General features: G+C 31.9%; 1 protein-coding gene across 11 annotated transcripts in view; it reads right to left on the bottom strand.

The window, feature by feature from the left end:
• The window catches only part of LOC143243780 (ras-specific guanine nucleotide-releasing factor RalGPS1-like), a 62,754-nt gene that overhangs the window by 9,127 nt on the left and 33,812 nt on the right, over positions 1-19,815 (bottom strand). For 10 of the 11 annotated variants that reach the window (XM_076487431.1, XM_076487423.1, XM_076487426.1 and 7 more), the window contains 11 exons: positions 18,608-18,691; positions 18,103-18,285; positions 16,995-17,118; positions 11,764-11,895; positions 9,890-9,983; positions 7,459-7,659; positions 5,791-5,826; positions 2,953-3,059; positions 2,257-2,323; positions 1,424-1,523; positions 107-199 (listed from right to left, as the gene is read on the bottom strand). In XM_076487431.1, the coding sequence (XP_076343546.1) occupies positions 107-199; positions 1,424-1,523; positions 2,257-2,323; positions 2,953-3,059; positions 5,791-5,826; positions 7,459-7,659; positions 9,890-9,983; positions 11,764-11,895; positions 16,995-17,118; positions 18,103-18,285; positions 18,608-18,691 (1,221 nt within the window). The remainder of the gene's footprint in view (positions 1-106; positions 200-1,423; positions 1,524-2,256; positions 2,324-2,952; positions 3,060-5,790; positions 5,827-7,458; positions 7,660-9,889; positions 9,984-11,763; positions 11,896-16,994; positions 17,119-18,102; positions 18,286-18,607; positions 18,692-19,815) is intronic. The other variant, XM_076487433.1, reaches the window with a different exon arrangement.

Here is a 19,815-nt window from a genome sequence, read left to right as displayed (position 1 = left end):
AACAATAAACAGTTGAGTTGGATTTTAAGTTTCTGCCAACTATTATAGGATAAATGTGTTATCTTGGTAACGTTGGAGACATTATATCTGATCAACCAAAACTTACATCTGCCCTTTCATGTCCTCTCAGAGTTTTTGGAGAAAAGTAAATCAGGGACATTCCTGACAGGCTTACCCAATACCTCATCCAAGATGAAACCTAAGACAACATAAAGAGAGATTTTTAATTCTTTTTTTCACACTACTATATGTATATATAAAACTAAACCTAATATACTTACAAAGAGAAATATTAGTCTAGTTATATTTGCCATAATCTCTATTGTTAGTTGAACCTTACCTTCTCATTAACAAAGTTCAGTTTTAGTTGGAGAAATTTGAAAATAAGTTTTAATTTTTAAATAAATCTCAATACCAAACACCTTTTTTTGGTTTTATTTTCATTAGTTCATAACTTAATAAACTAAGAGCTTTCTTCAATTTAATATTCAGTAATGAAATTAAATGAGTTATTATAACAAAACCACATGTGGTAATTGTTAAAATGTAATAAAAAAGGAATAATTCAAAAACCACATTATAAAAATTGAATAGAAATGTATAATCCATAAGCCTATGTCATTGTAAAAATTAATTATACAAGAATATTATACCAACATGGGCAAAAACGTTTTTGTTAATCCAAAGCTAAGATTATGTACAGTTTAACAACTACTTTCATCTTTTGTTTAGTTGTGTATATTTATATATTGTCATCCATAACAACTAATGAAAATAAAGCAAGGATAACTTTACCTTGTAAATTTACTTTGATGCAAATATGTCCAATGAGCTGTTTGTGCTATGCACACAATGGGTATTGGACTTTAAATTTTAATGTTATAGGCCATAAGGGTACCACTGAGATACTGGTGGGCACTATTTAAGCCAAGAAATCATAACTTACATAACTGGATATGTGAGATCCCCCCACTAAATGGTTAAATAGGCTAAACAAGTTAAACAGTTTTTATTTTTTGTGTATCAACAGACAAGAGGAAACATTTAATCAGCATGAAGAACAACAAATAAACAAACAGTGAATTAAAATATAATGGTTTATAAGCACAATTAATGTTGTTGTTTTGTGGAGGGGGGGGACAAGTTACTGATTTTGACAGAATGTTGGAGGAAGACAGAACAATATTCTGTTGAGACATGTAGCATCTTCCCCCAAAAACAAAAACATTTCAGTATATTTATAAATCATTGCATGTTAATTAACTATTATATTTGCATAATATGTATCGATACACAATAAAACATGTTTTTAATATTATAATAATGTTCCATTCAAAGGATAGTAAGGCTTAAGCAACTAAAAACAAGAGTTTGTATAAATAAGAAAGAAACATGTTACACATGACACTGAAATATCACATACTGCTGGTTTCTTGCCTTCCTTGAGCAACGTTTTCCGTTTAAGACATCCTTGAAACCTAATTTGCCCGTCAATGAATTGTTGTGGTAGCTCTTCTGAGCCACTGATTATAGATCAAATTATAAAAAATTAGAAATACATTCATGTACATTTGAGTGACATCTGTACAAAATATTGATGTAGAATATCCTATAAGTCATAAAAAATATTCCAAACTTTATTATAATTTTATGTTACCTTGTTGGGGTACTTTTAACTTTTATTTAAGTCAAATGGTAACAGGTTAATAAATATAAAAAAAACAACTGAATTTTGATCTCAACTTTATCTCCTCATGTACAACTAGTTTTCAAGACTTATTATGTACTAAGTTTGGTAATAAATAAATGTAAAAAATTAATATTTTCCAGTGAACTTTGATCACCTCAATAGTTTCTGTATTGCTAATACCAAACATTTAATTACTAACTTTGTTAATAGTAATTGTTAGTACTGACTTTTGATAATCACAGAGGTCACCTCAATTTTAATTAAAATCTGGATGTGGGCATACAAAATAGCCAAGTTCAGTAACACAAAATTATTTTTTAAATCTCAATACATTATTGGCTACCAACTTTGACTAGTATAAGTAAATTATTGTATTCAATCCATTATTAAACTCAAACACCAATATGACCAGTTAAATCACTGTATGGAAAGAAATGAGGCATTTTACTAGAGAAAAGGAAACTGTTTAAATGTTGAGTAAGAAAGAAAAACGTGTTAATACAACACAGTTACTAGAAACTTTGAAAGAACTAAACATCTAGATTAAAAAAAAAAGTCAAACTCACCTGGTATGTTTAAGCGGAAGGAAGAAATCAGAGTTCTCATCCACATGTTCTAATCCATTATTAATTTCTATAGATGAAAAAAAGCACTGTAGATTTTCAAAATATATACTCAGATAGGCCTAAGTTTTTTTTTCACTATCTATTACTTGCCTGTATTTACTAAATAATTCAAAATATTTAGGTAATTTTTTTAGAAGTACTGAAAGAGCCTAAAACATGTTTTTTGTTGCCACGTTTACCATCAGTGTTAATGTACAATGAGAAGTAAACTTCAATATTTGTTCCTTATGATAAAGTGATTACATAAATGGTACATAAACCTCAAAAACTGCATACACTGGTAACAAGCTTACATTAACCACTTGTTCATCCTTGTTGGATACTTAGCATGTCCACTATTTTTATTCCCAGGCACAGAGATAAGGACTACATATAATCACTCTGATGATGTGTGAAAGTATACAATAAATAAATTGAATATTTTTGCCAAATATCTGAGTTTTCCTAGGAGCAAAAAATGCCTGTTTATGATAAAGTTAGAAAAAATATTCTCTTAGGCTTCTGAAATGATTCTAGTTAAATAAAAGTCCTGAAACATGGATTATTCAATTTAAAATTTGAACCAAGTAAAGGAAACATTTAAAAAGCTACCTCAGTGGCAAAACATACAAAATAGTTTTTCTAGGCCTTACTTACCTCCTTGATCTGGACCTAAAGATGATGCCCTCGAGAGCTGCGGAGATATTTCTAAAACACTGTCATCTAGTAGATGTCTTAATTTACTTACATTTGTTGACTGAAGGCTACAAATAACAACAATGCGAGTTATTAGTGTTATTTTATTATTTTGTAATAATAAAAACAGCATTATAGCAACCATTAACATCTAAAAATGGTGTATTATTAAGTTACATTGCTGTGAAAAGACAAAAAATACCGATATCTGTCATTGACAGAAAGAATTATAAAACTTTTACTTTGCCATTACAGATTGGATTATTATTATTATATGTTATTATAATACAACTGTGTAGAATGTTTTAATAATGATTTTAATACAGCTTCACAGATTTGGCCAGACATGTTTCTAGAAAGGACTTAATGAGCCTTGTTCCCACAGATAGAACCTGATGGGCATTTAGTGAGTAATTATTGTTTTTATCTTTTATGCACATGTGTATACACAGTCTTGACCACTTTGGTAGGAGTGTTAAAATAGCTGGTTTTTAACTTCTTAATGTGGTTCTTGTGATATCTACCGATGGAAGTGACAACAAAGCAGAGAAAGATGAAGAGAGGACAAGAATGGCCAATACATATGATAAATAAGCCATGCTGTTTTATATATGAAAGAACATAGTGTTTCATCAACTTATGGCTAGGGTTAGTGGCTCATCATACCAGTAGTTATTAAGAATTCATTACTTTTAATCTACTCCTATGTAAGCTGTAACATCAGAAATCTTTCAAAACTGTTCATTTTTATGGCCACTTTTGTTCTCAAGCTATTATGTAAGAAAAAATTAGGTATAAATTCAGTACTAGACATATTATATGTAACAGTTGTTTTCTACAAATTTTACTGAGACTTATCAAGGACAGAAATGAGTTGAATACAGGTCAGTTAGACATGCTTAATATTACCTTTTTATCACACAAAGCTATGGACCTTGAGCAAAATCAAATATCAATCTGATAATTAGTGTAGCTAAGCAAATGTAGTTTGTTTTGTGTTTCTACTTACGCCAACTGTTTCTTTACCACAGTAATTCAGAAACATATACAGTATCAGAATGAGGTGGCAATATAGAATGATTTATTTAAATTGCATCTACAAAAACATGCTGAACTGAAACTCCTATGAATTTACATTTAGACTGTAGAACCATACATATGTGCAAAACATTTCAATCTTGATTCTTACCAATGTTATAAAAATTCAGAGATGATAAATTCTTATTGAATGTATATCTGAATCAATATTCTTGCTGTTTTGTAAAGGTTTGTTACTATGAACCAAATACTTCTAAATTATGTAAGAAGATGATTTTCCTAATAGTTATTTTGTAACTCAGAGTTTTAAGATTTACCTTCCAAAATTCAGTGATAAATGATTATTTACACTTTACTTATCTTTAACCACGGATGAGGGGCTCATAGAAGAGCTTTTAATTTTTTTCTCTCTCTCTGTGTGTGTACAAACTTTTATCTCATAGCTCCATCATTTCTTATACTGATATGAAATTGAATTAGTTTTCACCCAGGAGGTCAAATCCTTTCGACAGATGCATTTCACAATGTCCAAGATCTAATAGATTAATTTATTCTAACCCTACATCTGAAATAATTTCAATTTAAGGGTAGGATGATAAATATCTGGATGAATAATGAGAATTGAAGTGGGTGTACTTGCACCCCAAACTTGGCATTACAGATGCATAAAAATATAGGTAATAAAAAGGAAAAAAGGTCTCATAGATTAATTTACTCTAGTTCTGCTTAAAAAGTTCAAATGCAATGGCTATTGAGGATTCCCTCTCATATCTGAATAACCTTATTTTTTCAAACTCAAATTACTAATTTTTTAATAATGAATTCTCTTTATCTCACAGAATCTGTATAATTAAAACAACTGTTCAGTCTAACAAATGTTTAAACCCATGTTAATACTTAATTTCACTTCAATTTTTACATGATATTTTAAACCACATACACTGAGAATAAGATTTGTATTGTCTTTAGTCATGTTAGTTTAACCAATGTCAAAAATAATTGTTTCTACTAACTTATAACTAAGAATGAAGATATATTTGTTATTGTCCAAAAAATGTTTTTGGAAAAAACATAGTTATGCTTAATGAAATATTGTCTGTCTACACATCCAAACCTTTTATTTCAGTGGCTAATGACATTAATTAGGCCTCAATTATTACATGAAACTTTTGTCTTTTTTTTTTTTACTTTTATAAATTGCACAAATGTTGTAGCATATAAAAGTCTTGATTTATTGTGATAACAGTTCTACTTTAAGTAGAACTGTACTATTGTTTTGATGGAATAGAACAAACTTTTTTAATTGCACTACAACTTATCAACTAGATATCAATACTGCAATATATTAAAAAACAAAACTAAAACCTTACATACGAGTTGTTTTTTTTTTATGACTACATGAATGTCTCTGATAGACTTAACAGGAAATACATCACTTACATTTTAAATATAATAGTAGATTTGTAAATAAATTGCATTTTCTAAGAAAGAAAACTATAGATCATTTCTACAAGAATTAAACAAAACCCAAGTATATTTATTAGTTATGTGGACAAGTGATGCCAAATTTATTAAAAAACAATTAAAAACTATAATACACAATTATGTTCGATGATGCAAACAAATCTGATAATGGATAAAACTTCTCCAGGTACTAAAAATATAAACCAAGTTAAAGATTTATTACTGTGTAACAGGTTATAAGTGGTTTGAATGAGCTACACTAAAAGAAACACCAGAAAATCAATACACAATACTTACATTGTCAATTCATAGGTGCTTGACGATGCAAATATGCTAACAGCATAAAGAAAAAACAATTATTGATATCCGTTTTGAATAAATTATTTAAGTGTGACTTAATGTTTTCAGTCAAATTAAACATCCCATTAGTTAAGACTGAAACTTACTTTTAATTAAAAGGCAGTATTTATGCTTAACCAAAATAACTTTGATACTATTTTAAAAAATGTATAACACACAAGACTTATTTTGTCTACTTATGTTTAGTATGATTAATTTGTACATTTTGGTTATGGATATAGGATGGTCTAATTTCTACATTTTCGTTATGGATTTAGGACAGTTTAATTTCTACCTTTTGGTTATGGATTTAGGACGGTTTAATTTCTACATTATGGTTCTGGATGTAGGACGGTTTAATTTGTACATTATGGTTCTGGATGTAGGACGGTTTAATTTGTACATTATGGTTCTGGATGTGGATTTACATTTTGGGATGGTTTAATTTGTACATTTTGGTTCTGGATGTAGGACGGTTTAATTTGTACATTTTGGTTCTGGATGTAGGACGGTTTAATTTGTACATTTAATTTGTACATTTTGGTTCTGGATGTAGGACGGTTTAATTTGTGCATTTTGGTTCTGGATGTAGGACGGTTTAATTTGTGCATTTTGGTTCTGGATGTAGGACGGTTTAATTTGTGCATTTTGGTTCTGGATGTAGGACGGTTTAATTTGTGCATTTTGGTTCTGGATGTAGGACGGTTTAATTTGTGCATTTTGGTTCTGGATGTAGGACGGTTTAATTTGTGCATTTTGGTTCTGGATGTAGGATGGTTTAATTTGTGCATTTTGGTTCTGGATGTAGGAGGGTTTAATTTGTGCATTTTGGTTCTGGATGTAGGAGGGTTTAATTTGTGCATTTTGGTTCTGGATGTAGGACGGTTTAATTTGTACATTTTGGTTCTGGATCTAGGACAGTTTAATTTGTACATTTTGGTTATGGATATAGGATGATTTAATTTGTACATTTTGGTTCTGGATGTAGGACGGTTTAATTTGTACATTTTGGTTCTGGATCTAGGACAGTTTAATTTGTATATTTTGGTTATGGATATAGGATGATTTAATTTGTACATTTTGGTTCTGGATCTAGAACAATTTAATTTGTACATTTTGGTTCTGGATCTAAGACGGTTTAATTTGTACATTTTGGTTACGGATATAGGACGGTTTAATTTGTATATTTTGGTTATGGACTTAGAATGATTTAATTTATATATTTTGATTGTGGATTTAGGATTACGACAGTCACAAAATGAGAACTAATATCAAGGAAATCTGTGATAATATTCAAAATACAATTTTTTTTCAGTGAATCTTATAGAGAATATTCCCCCCCATAAAAAACAACAAACAACTCAGTTGTCATATTTAAGTACTTGTTAACTATGACCCAAAAACATTAAGACATAAAAATATGAAACTATGCTCCACTTTACATCCTTACTTATTTCTTTCTTAAAAACTCATAATTAATCCTAGTAAATTTCAATGCAGTATCACTATTGAAAAGGACAAACTGACATTTAAATACTAAACCATGTGTTTACTCAAAAAACTCATGATGTCAAAGAAATAGATTACCTTCTTAACAACAATAAGGCAAAAGTGAAATAAACCTACTTTGTGCCTAAGCTACGAGCTTTTCTGTGACAGGGAACAAACTTGGATCCCACCTGTCCACGACTTGGCATTGATCCGGAAGATCTAGGAGTCATGACTCCTGGAACTCGAAGGTTTTTTTCCCTCTCCGAGAAGTTAAGTTCTTCTTTTGAATGACTCAGATTTGTGTGAGAAACAGGTGGTTCTAACTTGAGTGAAGCCCTTTAAAAATTAATAAGAACAACCTCAAAGATAATGGGCACAATCTACCTCAAGAATGTATTGCTAAATTAGAAAATTCAAACAAAATAAATTTGAATTTTGAAATCGTTTTTGCAAATATTAAAAAATAAAACACTTCATAATCTAAATTTTTCAAGGAATATTTTATTCATTTCTATTGGTACATAAAACAAATAACAAGTTTTAGTTTGGGATTGATTTCAACAAGCTCCAAAAAATCACTAGTACATGTGAGCTTTTAGCATCACAGCAGGAAGTTCATAATATGACACTAGGACAAAAGTCATACTAATTTTGAACCAGTTAATGCAAAATTATTATTTTTAATTTCAAAACCAGTGTAGTTTTATTTATTTTTTAGCTAATTAATGTTTCTTGACTTCAGTTGTTGTGATGTGGTGTAATTGTAATTGTCTTTGAGACACCAGAGTACTGAACTAAGTATCATTAAAGTTTTTTTTCTGTTCTTTTCAACAGTACAGATTAAAATAACTTTCATTTTAGCATGGATTGGCATAGCAATTATAATAATACAACAAAAGTTTAGCTTGGTGATATACTGCTAGAAGAAAAGGTGCTAACAGTTTCCACTGCAATTACAGTGCTAATAGTCTTTTACAACCATACCTAATTTAAAGTGTGAAAGGAAAAGTATGTTTTGTAGAAAAGGTTGAGCTGCACTCAATTAATTCATTAATATGAAGTTTCATTTCACTGAATAAAGACTCTATGTTAGGCCTAATAAGTTCCTGAATGGACAGAGAAAATCACAAATTTAAATGAAACCACCTGATTATAAATGTAGAAAAAGGATGGGTTGCTTTTAATTAGAGATTTTTATTGTATCCTAGTGACTGTATGTATTTTTTTATTTAAACAAAAGGTAGAATTTAGTTTTATAAAATAAAAAAGGTTAAAAGAAATACAAGACAAAAATCAGCAATTTGTTTGTTTCTTTTTAATTTCACGCAGAGCTACTAGAGGGCTATCTGCACTAGCCATCCCTAATTTACAGTGCCAGACTAGAGGAAAGCCAACTTGTCATCACCACCAACTGCCAACTCTCGGGCTACTTTTACCAACAAATAGTGGGATTGACCATAACATTATGATGCCCCATGGCTGAAAGGGCGAGCATGTTTGGTGCGACCGGGATTTGAACCCGCGACCTTCAGTTTAAGAGTTGAATGCCTTAACCCACCTGGCCATGCTGGGCCTAATCAGCAATCAAATGTGTATCTAAGATAATTATTCTAAATTGCTTTTTATATGACAAATTGCGATAAAATTTTATAGTTACTTGTACCTTACATGTTGTACACAATCATATCTCACTGTTAGAGACAAAAAGTTATTTAGAAATAATTATATTATCCCATAAATAGCTATTTCAAAACTTCATATATTACTCTGCCATCTTTCATAAAAATATAAATATTTTATATACAAAAGTTATATAACCTGTATAAAAGTACTAATACAGTTTCAAACCATTATTTCCATTATTTTATTGAGGGAATATAATTAAAAAACAAGTGCATCAAATTGATGTACCTAGATTTCATTGAGCAAACAGAAGAACAATTAGGTGCACAATGTTACTTTATTCACAAACTAAGACAATCACAAGTTTGATAAAAATAAAATATAATATTTAAATTGAGGTGTAAAGAAAAATCTTTATAATAGGAATGTAGTTAAGGAATTTGTCTCAAATATATTAGAAATGATAATACATTTAAGATGGATTTATATTGTATTTTAGAACTGTTCCTAGAAATAGAATATTTATAAAACTTTAGAGAAAGTATTTACATGTTTTTTTGTAGTCTATCATTCTTAAGGTCTATTCATAATGTTAGAAGAGCATGCAGGTTCAAAAGTCTTTACAGAAATACCCAACAACTAGAGCACTTTTGAAAGGTCCACCTTTCTGGGTTATAGGGTTTTTATTCATTCTTAAGATTTATGCACTGTAACAATCAACTACCCACTACTCGAAATGACTGTCATGTTAAGGAAACAAATAAAAATTCAGAAAGAAAGATGATGCAAAGTTAACACAACCTTATTATCCAACAATCATGCTAGTAATCTTTGTACACAAGTTTTGTTTGACCTTTTCAATTTCTACTTTTTTGTCCCTCTATCTAAATTAATGTCTAATTAGAAAGACCATAAGCCAGTCATAAGAAGAGGTGAAACAAACTTGTAATTGTCTTCCTCCATGAATCTTTGAAGTTCTTCTATATACCGTACAGACATCAAGTAATTCTGAACATGTGATAAAACTGGTAGGTGACCTGAAAGAATAAAATTTTGACACTTTCACAAATACACTTCTTATATTACAAAAATCTTCACATTTTAAACTGAATAACCAAAAAGACAACCCAGAGCAATGACAGAATTTCACCAATAAGGTTGGCTTTATAAAATTCTCTTTGTGGAAGATTATTTGGTTTAGACAAACACTGTTTATACACTAGGACCAAGAATATTAAAAAAGGATATTTTCAAAGATAATGTTTAATATGTGTGTGCATGCATGCGTATGTATGTATACACAAAATAATAATCCCACTGTATCCCTTTCATAGAGCTCTTAGAACCAGAAATGTTTGTTTTGTTTTCCTGATCCAAAGTGGCTATTGCAAGTACAACAGCACACATACATATTCTAAAGTCAGAACAAAGAATTTCACAAACCCTCCTTTCCTAGAGAATCCTGGGTTTCATATAAGTACAGTATTATGGACAGGCTATAAAGTTTATACAGTTAGGTACTAATATCATTTAAATATTTCTCTGCATATGACCTTGTTGGATTATTCATAATATACTTAAGAATCAATCTATTATAAATACACTCACTGAACCACTGGTATTATTGCATACTTGATAGAAATATATATATATATATATATATATTCAGTTGCATCTCCAGTTTAATTTCTCCAACTAATAACTACAAAAAATATCTGCTCCATTACAATCTACGAAAAGCAATTTCATCCCATGTGATAGATGATCAGTTTTGATTTTATTTTATTTTAGAACAATTAGTAATCTTATGTAAACAGAAAAGTAATGAATTATTAACTGCTTGCTGCAGCAACCGTTATTTATACCAGAAATTGTTTCTAGCTCGTGTGTCTGACTGAGACAAACACTTTTCATAGGAAAGCACCATAAAGCCCACTGTAAACTGGGATACAAATGGTGGTGTTTAAAACTTTCAGTGGAAGGTGACGCATTTCTATCAGAAGTCTTTTGTCTACCAGCAGTACTGGTTCTGTGGTGGCTATAAAATGCTACCATGATAAGTTTTAATTAAGGTCCTTTAACAGTTGTCATTTTCTTCTAAAGCATAAATGTAGTTTAGATATATATATCCTATAAAACTTCTTCTGGTTTGTTAGGTATAGTTAACAAAACTAATGTGTAATGACTGATGTTTAAAGTATGAATAACCAGAACAAGAAAGTTGCAATAACATACTGTCTGGAATAAAGGAGGTAAGAAACTGATTGGAAATATCAAGACACAATTATAAAACATAACATTATTTTAGTAAACAGTGCTGTTTGAATCAAGGCAAGTCACTAGAAAGTACAAATAAAGAAATGTATCAACTTTCGTAGCAATACTGCATTAGGATGCTTGAAACAGGGTGAACTGGTAAAAGGTGAGACACATGCCAATCATAAACTACCTTATATAAAGAGAATTAATAACAATAAAATACACCATGAGGCAGTTGTGGATGACACACTTTGGCAAACAGCACTGGTTGAAAGAAAGAAGTCAGTGTCAACAGCAAATTGAAAAAAACTGCATTCAATTAACAGCAATTATTAATCCATCAATGACTTGCAATTACTGGATCAGTTTATATTTATATAAGTTGGTCCTAAATCATAACTACTAGTAAGAATTAAAAACAACAAATGCCAAGATTGCATTTGTCTCTTATTCCTGTTAAAAATATACAAAAACTTCACAAAATAAAACTGTAATTATAACAGAAATTTTTCTATTTGACAAGAAAACATACTCGAGATGATAAGATTTGTTACCAACCATATGTCGATTGCTGAAAGTCTGCTATTATTCTAAGAATATTATTCATCTTCATGTGTCGCTGGTGGTTCTCAAGTCCTTTCGATTCTGGATGTGCAATATCTATATATACAAGGTCTGTAAGGAATATACCTAGAACAACAGAAAAAAACAAAGAAATGTGGGCTTTATTTTTAGCTACTTGGACATCATAAAAATTGCAAGTATCACAAAATTAGTTGGCTGGTTTGGTGTTTTATGGCACAAAGCAGCTTAGCTATCCATGCCAAACATCCAGTAAAAAGTTAAAATTAAAGTAAGTTTAGTAAAATTCATACAAGGAAATTAAGGTAAAACAACAAAAAAAAAAAGAGTTAAAACATAAATAGCATCAAAACCAATGTTTACATCCAGTCTACAGCAGTAAGAGAAAAACTACAGTAATATATGTTGTAAACAACTTTCTGTAGCATAATTGTAATTCTCATAACTTGCAAGGAAGACTAACAGGTATGTTCAAAAACCACTGTCAGTCACCTGAAGTTGGACTTTCCAGTCCTGGTACCATGTTATTTGATGTTATGGTCATTTTCAGAAAGTAAAATGATAAAAGTTTTAAAAGATTTGCAGCAAAAGTTTAATAATAACTCGCCAGGATGACTAAAGGTAGTTCAAACAGCAGTGTTAGTCACTTGAAGTTGGCCTTTCCAGTTCTGGTTTCAACTTATTTGACATTACAGCCATTTACTTATTTCAAATTGAACTAGATGGAATTTGATTCTTAAAAGGGAATCACATTAAAAAATGTTTAATGTATAAATTAAAAAAATAATTGCATTAAATGCCTTTAAAAAACTAAAAACATTTCCAAGGTGGACAGTGTCACCATCACCAATAACACCATCTAACGTTATGGATAAACCTTGGAATAAAACATGTTTAAAATGGTGTTGTTGTTGAGAGTCATAACGACTGCAATATAGTAAAATGTGGCTTATTGTTACACAGACAACACATTGGTGCATCAGTTAAAAAACTGTGTCCAATGCATAGACTAGTTCACGTTGACTGCCAGCTGGCATGGAGTCGAGCCTTGAATACAGGATCATAGTACAAGTATGGAACAGGAACAGTAGTGATAGTGCCAGAGCAGATAAATTTAGCTGTGGTGTCGGTGAGCTCATTCCTGCGAATACCAATGTGGCCCTGTATCCAGGAAAACTGGAGAGAAGTAGATGTTAAAGAGAAATAGGCCAGTCTGTTTTGAATATTGGCGAGAACAGGATGTGAACTAATGTGAAGTGATTCCAGGGTTAACAGAGAGCTAAGTGAATCTGTATAAATAGTGCAGTTTAAGTGCTGCTTAGCTTCTATATGATCCAGGGCAAAAGAAATGGAGTACAGTTCAGCACTGAATGCAGAAGCTGTAGAGGAGATTCTGCACGCAACCACTGAACCATAACAATCTATGGCAGAGCCCACACAAACACCTGATTTCAAACCATCTGTACAAACAGGAATGGATGGATGGTTTGAAAGATGTTCAGCATATAACAGAAAGTATTTCCAATCACAAGTGTCTGCTTTTCTCAGATGACTTAAAATAGATCATATTTGGAGATTGTAAGAAGCCATGGTGTGATGGGCTGACCAGTGGATACAGCAATGTTATCCAAGAACAGACCCAATTCATCCAACTGCACCGGGATATGAAGGCCAAAATGAGCAATGGCAGATTGTCTGTTCTAAAAAAATACACCTACTGAAAAAGGAAAACACAACCCCAGGTGGGATGATTTGGTAAGGAACGAAGTTTCAAAGCATATAATAAAGACAGCTGCAAACGGCGGAGGTGCAAAGAAGGTTCATGAGACTTCATGTATAAGCTCTGAACTGGGGAAGTACAGAGCCGAAGCCCTTGGTGATAAATGGGCTCCAGCATCTTTAAGGTCGAGATCCTGGTAGAGCCATAGACCAGTGATCCATAGTCGAGTTTCAATTGAATAAAAGCATGATATATCTTTAGCATAGAACATCAATCTGCTCCCAAAGTGGTGGAAGAGAGGACATGGAGGATGTTCAGTGCTCTCGTAGATTTGATCCATAGCTGCTTGATGTATGGTATAAAGGACAGCTTAGGGTCAAAGATAAGCCCTAAGAACTTTGTCTCAGGGACCACAAGCAGCACAACTTCATCAATACGGAGTTCAGGATCTGGGTGAATACCCTGCTGGCAGCAAAAGTGCATGCAAATGGGTTTAGAGAGAGAGAAGTTAAAGCCGTTTGCTGTGGTCCACTTCAGTAAACAATTGAGGGCAGTCTATAGCTGCTGCTCTATATACCTCATGTTCGATGACTGACATGAGATGTGAAAGTCGTCAAAATAGAGCCCATTTGCAACTGCAAGAGGGAGTTGTTCAGTGATAATGAATGTTAAAATGAAAAGTGTAACATTCAGAACACAGCCCTGAGAAGAATGGGAAAGTGTCAAACCCACATGAACTTGGAATCTCCTGTCAATTAAAATATTTGTAATAAAAATGGACAAATGGCCATATAACGTATACCTATGGAGATCCCACAAAATGCCATACCTCCATGTTGAAACATAAGCCTTCTTAATGCCAAAGAATATTGATACAAGATATTGTCATTTGAGACGGGTTTCTCTGATGTTTCAAGTTGAAATAGGTGGTCCACAGTGGACGCTGTTGTCGGAACACACAATAGGTGGGCGAGAGGAGATTGTTTGATTCAAGGAACCAAACAAAATGAGCATTAACCATCCTCTCTAAGGTCTTACAGGGACAACTCATCAAAGCAATCGGGCAATAGTTTGAAGGAATCTTGGGATCCTTCCCAGGCTTAGAGAAAGGTAGGACAACAGCCTGGCACCAGGCATCAGGAAAAACATTCTTCTGCAAGAACTTGTTATAAACAATTGGAAGAGTAGCAAAAGAAGCAACATTTCATAGTGTACATCATCAGGTCCAACCAATGTACTGCCAAACCAATGAAGGACCAGTTTGAGTTCCAGCAATGTAAAGGAACAATTATCAGTCATAGAGACAATTTTCTGCCCAAGTCTTGATGGCTAAGAATGTGGAGGAAGAAGAAGTGCTAGATTCCCAGCAAAGGTTTTCACCTAGGGTATCAGCTACTTCCTGGCTATAAAAGAGCAAAATCGAGAGGGGGACAGAATTATATTGCCCACTGACCTTTCAAATCTTGTCTCATATGACTTTGGAACTGGTGGTAGATGATATGCTGCATGTAAACTTAATCCAAGATTCATTCTGGCTTTGATGTCTTACCCATTGAGCATGTGCACAGGCCTGCTAGAAAGCAATGAGGTGCGAGAGTATGAGGTATCTACAAAAAGTATCCCAGGTCCGTTTTTCAGTCTTCTGTGCCATGTGGCAGACAGGATTCCACCAAGGACCAGGATATTGTGGAAAACATGTTGAGGTTTTGGAAATACATTGAACAGCTACTTGTATAATACAGTCAGTTACTGCTGCCACACAGTCATCGATTGATCGCTTACAGATGATGGCAGGATCAAGTTCTGAGAGAGTAATGAAAGAGGGCCAATTTGCTTGACCCAGCTATGAAGGGATGCACTACAATGCCAAACAAGGACACTGGAGCAAAGTGAGGGTTTGTGAACACTATACCCAAACACCAGCATTAGATACAATGTCCACAACACCTGCTGAGAACATCCAACACTGGTACTTGGTTGACCTTAGCCCAAGTGGATCAGCCAATTGATCCAAGGGGGGCCACCATCTACAGGAATTCAAGGCCAAAGTGGTGTGTTTGGGTTGGACCTCTCAACCACCAGGATCCTTTCCTCCCCTTCATGGGTCACCATGCATGACAAATACGTGGCTGAATGTTTGGACCCTAGAGGAGGTAAACTGAAAGAACAGAACCTTCTCTGGGAGGTCCTCTTACCATGTACAGGAATCCACACTGAGGGGCACAAAATTAGTACTTTCGAGTAATAATTAACTTGTTAGTATACTGAGCATTAGAAGTTTCTATGCAGTGAATATTCATATAAATAAGAAACAAAAATAGATATAAAGCAGGATTTCAAAATATAACTATAACAAAGCCCAAATGTAGTCTCATTTCTTGTTAAAGAAGCAAACCAGAACCATACTTTACAGAAGCTAAATGGCCACCATGATAACTGAAACAATATGTACTGAAAATCTTGATGACATCATTAATTTGGTACCTTGATCCAAATAAGACTATTCTACACTCCTTTAGCCTTAAGTTCACACTTGACAAACAGAATTAAATGTGTAATAAAGATTAAAAAAACATAAACATGAATTTTTTCTTGTGTAAGGAAGGCCAATTTGGAATGTGCATTTGTATAAGTAAAGCCAATTTGAAACATGCATTTTTATGTGTGTAAGTAAGGCCAATTTGAAACGTGCATTATTTATTGTACTAGTAAAGTCAATTTGGAACGTGCATTATTTATTGCACTAGTAAAGCCAATTTGGAACGTGCATTATTTATTGCACTAGTAAAGCCAATTTGGAACGTGCATTATTTATTGCACTAGTAAAGCCAATTTGTAACGTGCATTACTTATTGTACTAGTAAAGACAATTTGGAACGTGCATTATTTATTGCACTAGTAAAACCAATTTGGAATGTGCATTATTTATTGCACTAGTAAAGCCAATCTGGAACGTGCATTATTTATTGCACTAGTAAAGCCAATTTGGAATGTGCATTATTTATCATACTAGTAAAGCCAATTTGGAACGTGCATTATTTATTGTGTATGTAAGGCTAATTTGACACATGCAATATTTATTACATAAGTAAAGTCAATTTGAAACATGCATTTATGTGTGTAGGTCAGTCCAATTTGAAACATGCATATATGTGTGTAGATCAATATAATTTGAAATATGCATTTATATGTGTAAGGCCAATTTGAAACATGCATTTGTGTTTGTAAATAAGAGGAATCTGAAGCATGCATTTTTGGAATTGTAAGCATAAGGCCAGTTTGAATCTTTTTTTTTTTTAAATTATACAAGTAAAGCCAATTGGAAAGGTTTGTCCTTTAAAGCTATAAATTATTCAACAATACAATATACACAAGTTTCATTTTCTATCTTTGAGCTTCAAGTTAATAGTTTATTTCATTTATAACTTGTTCTTTCTCATTTAGAAAACTTTGTTTCTTGCAACTGTTAAATTAAGGCTAATATTACCTAGGTATGGAATGCAAGGAAGTTTTAGGTTGGACATGTGTTCTCGTACTTTCTCGAAATTGTTCCTGTCAGAAAAAATCTCTGCCAATTTTTCAAAGGTAGTTTTTTCCTTTTTGGAGACATGCTGTATTACAAAAAAAAAAATATTTCTTATAACCTAAATCAATGTAAGCTTCATACTTACTAAACCAAACACAATTCCAAGTTGATCTAACTTTCATTATCACAGACGACATTTCTGTGAGTACAATAACAATTCAATCATTTTAATCACAATCTTTAATATAAAATCCATAGCATTCATAAAAACTTGAAATTTGAGCTAGTTTAGTGCAAGCAATAACTTACAGAGCTTAAAATAAATTTTCATTAAGATTAAACTGAGGCTGCATGTCTTCTGGTGTTCAACAGTTAATCATTTTTCAAATAACTAAATGAGAGATACAAGACTTAAAACACCCCTCTCAAAATACTTCTGCCTGTTTATAAATCAAACTTTGAATGTTTATATATTTCACTTACTAACATCTTCACTAAAAGGAAGCAAATAATGCATGCTAACATGAATAAGACCTCGTGCCACTATACTTTTAAAAACAATGTTTCATCGTTGAACTATCTGGATCATATTTTTCACATGTACACAAAAAATGTGTGTATAAATACTAAAAAATACTACAGCTATATGCTGCCATCCCTTATTCTAAACTACTGACCAGAAAGAAAGCAGCATTGTAACACCTATGTTATGTAACTGACTGTTACTCTTAAAACCAACCAACAGCCTAAAAAGTAGAGAATATTTTGTGGCATCACATGGACTTAAGCTCAACTCACCAGCTTTGAAATCTAGAGTTCCACCACATGGCCAATCAATGCCATAAAAACAAGTAAAGATCAGGCTTTCTTTTAAAATGGTAGATACATCATTTTAAATTAGATTTGCTTGAGTTTTTTATTTATTACTTTTATTTCTTTTTTTAATAAATAAATTGTAATATTTGGTTTTAAAAATTTGAACTTTAAAATTATTAGATATCTCAAAATCACTTTGGACTGAAGCAAAATCTTTGACTATCTAAAAATGAGAGAATGATAACTAACTTACTGCCCACGTCCTACTAAGCCTGAAGATTGGAGCACTCTGGAGGGCAGATATTATAGCAAACTCTGAATGCAAGTTATTAAGCTCATGAAGTCTCTTGGCAATCTTAATAAAGTGTGCAACTATTTCTCCTCGCTGTTTTGCTGTCTGACCATTCAGAATTTCTTTTACAGTCCAAAAACTGACCTAAAGTGAAATCAATTATATCTTTAAAATCTTTCAACATATCCAAAAAATTGTAATAAAAAACTTTCACAACCTGCTTAAACAACTAAACAATTTTAACAACTATCAAACTAGTTAATATTCAAAATTAATGTATGTTAAAATAAGGAATTGAAAACCCTCTGAAATAAGATGATACTTAAAGTAGATGGGCAAAAAGAGAAATCCATCTATAAGTGATAATGTTACAAAGGAAAAACACAGAGAAGTATCTCTTTATTGGAAACAAAAAAGATAGTAGTTATATCATCTTTAAGAAAGTATTTTTATAATATACCCTTACATGGTTGAATCTCCTTGTTAAGCCTAAAACATTTGGAGCAACAGTGAGTTTATCCTTCTTATTCCAACCACAACTGCTCAGTTCCTGTAAGGATGATTAGTCAAACATTAGTGTTTTTTTGTTTTCATTGCCACTAAACACAAACAACATATTACTTGGTATAAATTACTGCATTAAATACATAAAACCTGACTTACTCTGTCTTTAAAATTTTGTACCAGGCCAATAATTTCAAAGCAAACTAATTATAGCGGCAGGAGTTGAAAAGTTGTCTAATCACCAGAAAGATTATGGTTTCCATCTCAACAACTTTCAACTCACTAATCCTTTACTTTCCAACAGCAGCTTGTTTGCTATTAAGCACAAAGCTACAAGGAGGGTTATCTGTGCTGTGCCCGATGTGAATATCAAAACCAGGTTTTTACCAGTTTGATTAAAAATTTGTAAAATATAATAGAAGTTCTACAGTTAAAAATTTATTAATCTTTAATATAATTATCAATATAAATTGACACATGTTTACAGTCAGAACAGTACAATAAAGAAATCAAGCCAGAACATGGCTATAGTATTTCAAGATATGTTTTTTAAAGTATAGCCAATTAAAATGCTAAATTAAGGCCAAAAACTTGTCTATAAAATAAACTTTAATATGAATACCACTGTAACAAACAGGAAGTCATTAACCAAAACAGCATTAAAACTATTTTACCATGAACAAGAATTAATTCCCCACAAATGTCATTTGTAGTATATTTTTGTTTTTTACTTTATTAGGTTGTTTTCCAAGTTGTTATCCATCTATCCTAATGCACCTTTACTGTTCAAACTAATAAAGAACCAAATAAAATATAAAACTTATTCTAAAAATAAAATATTGTATATACAATATGTTTTAATTTTTCTTTAGAAACATTCATACTCTAATTGTAAACTGTCCCTATCTACTATCTAGCAAAACCACAGTCAAGGAAACGGTCTTGGAGAAATCACTTGTACTTATCACAACTGTAATAATTGCACATGATTACACAAGTGTGTTTAACCATTTTTAAACAGTATCTGTTGAGAACACTATGTTAACTAGCTTAACCCAGTCTCTTCCCAACAAGCTTCCATTAAGCTGCAGTACATGCATTATCAAATGCTAAACATAAAATATAAAGAAGTAGATAAACATGTTTTCTTCACCCTTAGTAAATGGAGTT

Source organism: Tachypleus tridentatus, chromosome 2 (genome assembly GCF_004210375.1).
Source record: "Tachypleus tridentatus isolate NWPU-2018 chromosome 2, ASM421037v1, whole genome shotgun sequence".
NCBI lineage: Eukaryota > Metazoa > Arthropoda > Merostomata > Xiphosura > Limulidae > Tachypleus > Tachypleus tridentatus.
Note: the sequence above shows the minus strand (reverse complement) of the source record. Positions and strands in the feature narration are given on the sequence as shown.